A 2,652-nucleotide genomic window follows, 5' to 3' on the forward strand; every position below is an offset into this window, starting at 1 on the left:
GTCTCTACTAAAAAAAATACAAAAAACTAGCTGGGCGTGGTGGCGGGTGCCTGTAGTCCCAGCTACTCGGGAGGCTGAGGCAGGAGAATGGCGTAAAACCCGGAAGCTGAGCTTGCAGTGAGCCGAGATCGCGCCACTGCACTCCAGCCTGGGCGACTGAGCCAGACTCTGTCTCAAAAAAAAAAAAAAAAAAAAATTTTCACTATGTTCAACATGTTTACAGTTCAGTAGTTCACATTGCTGTGTTTTGCGTTTCTGTGACTCTGAGCATGCTTTTTGGTATAGCTTTACTGGTTCCTTTGGCTCATCTAGTGTCAAGTGGGCAAGTAGCAGGGGTGGGGCAGGAGGGCTGCAGGGTTGAGATCTTAAGAAATTGATTTCTTCTTTCTTTCCTTTTTATTAGATCCTCTGGACATTAATCCCAGTGTAGACTTCCTCTTTGATTGTGGCCTGGTAGGGCCTGAGGATGTGTCTACTGAACAAGACCTTCCCCGAACCATGAGGAAGGTAGGGCTGGGGCTACCATATGTACAAAAGAAGAATGGAGGCCCAAAGGGGAGAGGATGTGAGAGCCAAGCCAGCAACCATAGTTTGACCTTCCCTAACCTCCTTTCTCCAACACTAGAAGTACTGAGATAAAGCCAAACTTTACTCTTCCCCCATTTCACAAGGTCATCAAAGCTATTCCTGGGGCTCTGTGCTGTGGAAGCTTGCTGTGTACTTACATCAGCCCCTGCCCCAGCCAGCAGTAAATATGGTGCTGACTAGCTTTCACCTTGCCTCTGGCCTTACCTCTGCCATGCCCCTGCTTTCTCTTCTCCAGGGTCAAAAGCGGCTGGTGCTTTCCGAAAGCTGCTCCCGGGACTCCATGAGCAGTCAGCCTAGTTGTACCGGGCTCAACTATTCATATGGTGTCAATGCTTGGAAGTGCTGGGTGCAGTCAAAATATGCCAATGGAGAAACCAGCAAGGGTGATGAGCTGCGCTTTGGCCGTAAGTACTTGGGGTTGCGGGGTAGGGGAGGGCAAAGACAGGGAGGAGGAGGGGAAAGGGAAGAAGGGGCGGGGCCTGTGATTCAGCTGAAGATGTCTAGGAGTGATAAGGGTGTGATGACTTAAGGATGCCCTGTGAAGATGGGGAGGAGTTGTAGATTAAAGGAAATGCTGTCTAGGTTCAAGGTTAGGGGCTCTTTCTGTAATTGTTCAGGAGCTAGGCGTGACTAAGGGATGAAGGGGTTAATGGTGGTGGAGCTAAGTGAAATTCTCCATGTAGAGTTTTTCTTAATCCTGTCCCTGCACAACATATCACTGCAGCCAAACCCATGCGTATCAAAGAGGATATTCTCGCCTGCTCAGCTGCTGAGCTCAACTACGGTCTGGCCCAGTTTGTGAGAGAAATCACTCGGCCCAATGGTGAACGATACGAACCTGACAGTATCTACTATTTGTGTCTTGGCATCCAGCAGGTACCTCTCATGCACCACCTTGCTTCCTGTCACTCTTAACACAGCAGGCAGGGTCTAACCAGAAATGATTCTGGGTTGGGCACGGTGGCTAACGCCTGTAATCCCAACACTTTGGGAGGCTGAGGCAGGAGGATCGCTTCAAGCCAGGAGTTTGAGACCAGCCTGGGCAACAAAGTGATACCGCATCTCTACCCAAAAAATATTTAATGAGAAAAGAAAGCAATTTTTCTGTTGCACTCCCTGTTCCTCATCTTGTCCCCTACCTCAAGCAGGCAGCTTGCCTTTAATCTCCTATTCCAAATAGAACATGAGATATCAATACTTTTCTAAAATCAAAACTGCATTCCAGGACTGTTGGCCAAGGAGCAGTCTTCATTACTATCCAGGTCCCCTTTGTAATATTTAAGCCCATTCTAGGAGGGGAGGGATGGGTGGAGCTGGGATCCTTGAGTGCTGGCGTAATGTTTAGTTCCCCCTGGGAGAAGTCAACCACGTATTACCTGACAAGGAGGTGTGGGCTTCTAAAGAACATCTCCTCCAAGCCTCCTCCTCTTCCAGAAAAGCCTGAGTAGCGCAGAGCTGTAGGTATACCTGGGGGAAAGCACTCGAGGCCACCTAATCAAGCAGCTGTTTCCCATCGTCTCCTAATGGTCAACGACACCATACCTGGGGGCTTCAGCATCATTATCTTTCTTCGAGGACCTACAGTCTAGCCTTATATGTGTCTGTTTTTCTTTCCCCAGTACTTGCTGGAAAATAACCGGATGGTGAACATTTTCACGGACCTTTACTACCTGACTTTCGTTCAAGAACTCAATAAGTCTCTGAGTACCTGGCAGCCCACACTCCTCCCCAACAGTAAGGGACAGGGACGTAGCAACCCCTACACCCTTTTTCCATTCTTCCAATCCACCATCCCAAGAGTCCTGTGCTATTTGGTCTGCCACTCTTCACAAAGGGCCCGAGGGCAGGAGCGTGTAGCTGGATGCCTCAGGGTTTAGAGTTAAAGGAGCATAGGAGCGCCTGTTCTTGAACATGAAGAGGGGATCAAGACTTAGGTCTGAAGAGCTATCTCTAGGACCATTTGAAAAGGATGGCCTGGTTTTGGGTGGTAAGTAAAGAAAGAAAGCAAGAAATCGTGGGGGCCGGGCGCGGTGGCTCAAGCCTGTAATCCCAGCACTTTGGGAG

The 2,652-nt window shown here is 49.2% G+C and overlaps 1 protein-coding gene across 1 annotated transcript; it reads left to right on the forward strand.

Annotated features, from left to right (window-relative positions):
• The first annotated feature begins 409 nt into the window (after positions 1–409).
• Positions 410–2,604, forward strand: LOC111532805 (zinc finger MYM-type protein 3-like). Its single transcript, XM_023199809.1, has 4 exons — positions 410–507; positions 824–992; positions 1,313–1,464; positions 2,208–2,604. The coding sequence occupies exons 1-4, from the start codon at positions 499–501 to the stop codon at positions 2,463–2,465; spliced, it is 588 nt and encodes a 195-aa protein (XP_023055577.1). The 5' UTR covers positions 410–498; the 3' UTR covers positions 2,466–2,604.
• Positions 2,605–2,652: the final 48 nt, after the last annotated feature.

The sequence above is a fragment of the Piliocolobus tephrosceles genome, unplaced genomic scaffold (genome assembly GCF_002776525.5).
Source record: "Piliocolobus tephrosceles isolate RC106 unplaced genomic scaffold, ASM277652v3 unscaffolded_5646, whole genome shotgun sequence".
Taxonomy (NCBI): Eukaryota; Metazoa; Chordata; class Mammalia; order Primates; family Cercopithecidae; genus Piliocolobus; species Piliocolobus tephrosceles.

Bases quoted from the DNA above. Each gene is read 5' to 3' on its own strand.
- LOC111532805 (XM_023199809.1), top strand. The intron at 993-1,312 runs GTAAGTACTTGG...ATATCACTGCAG, and splicing joins TGATGAGCTGCGCTTTGGCC to CCAAACCCATGCGTATCAAA. The intron at 1,465-2,207 runs GTACCTCTCATG...TTCTTTCCCCAG, and splicing joins TGTGTCTTGGCATCCAGCAG to TACTTGCTGGAAAATAACCG.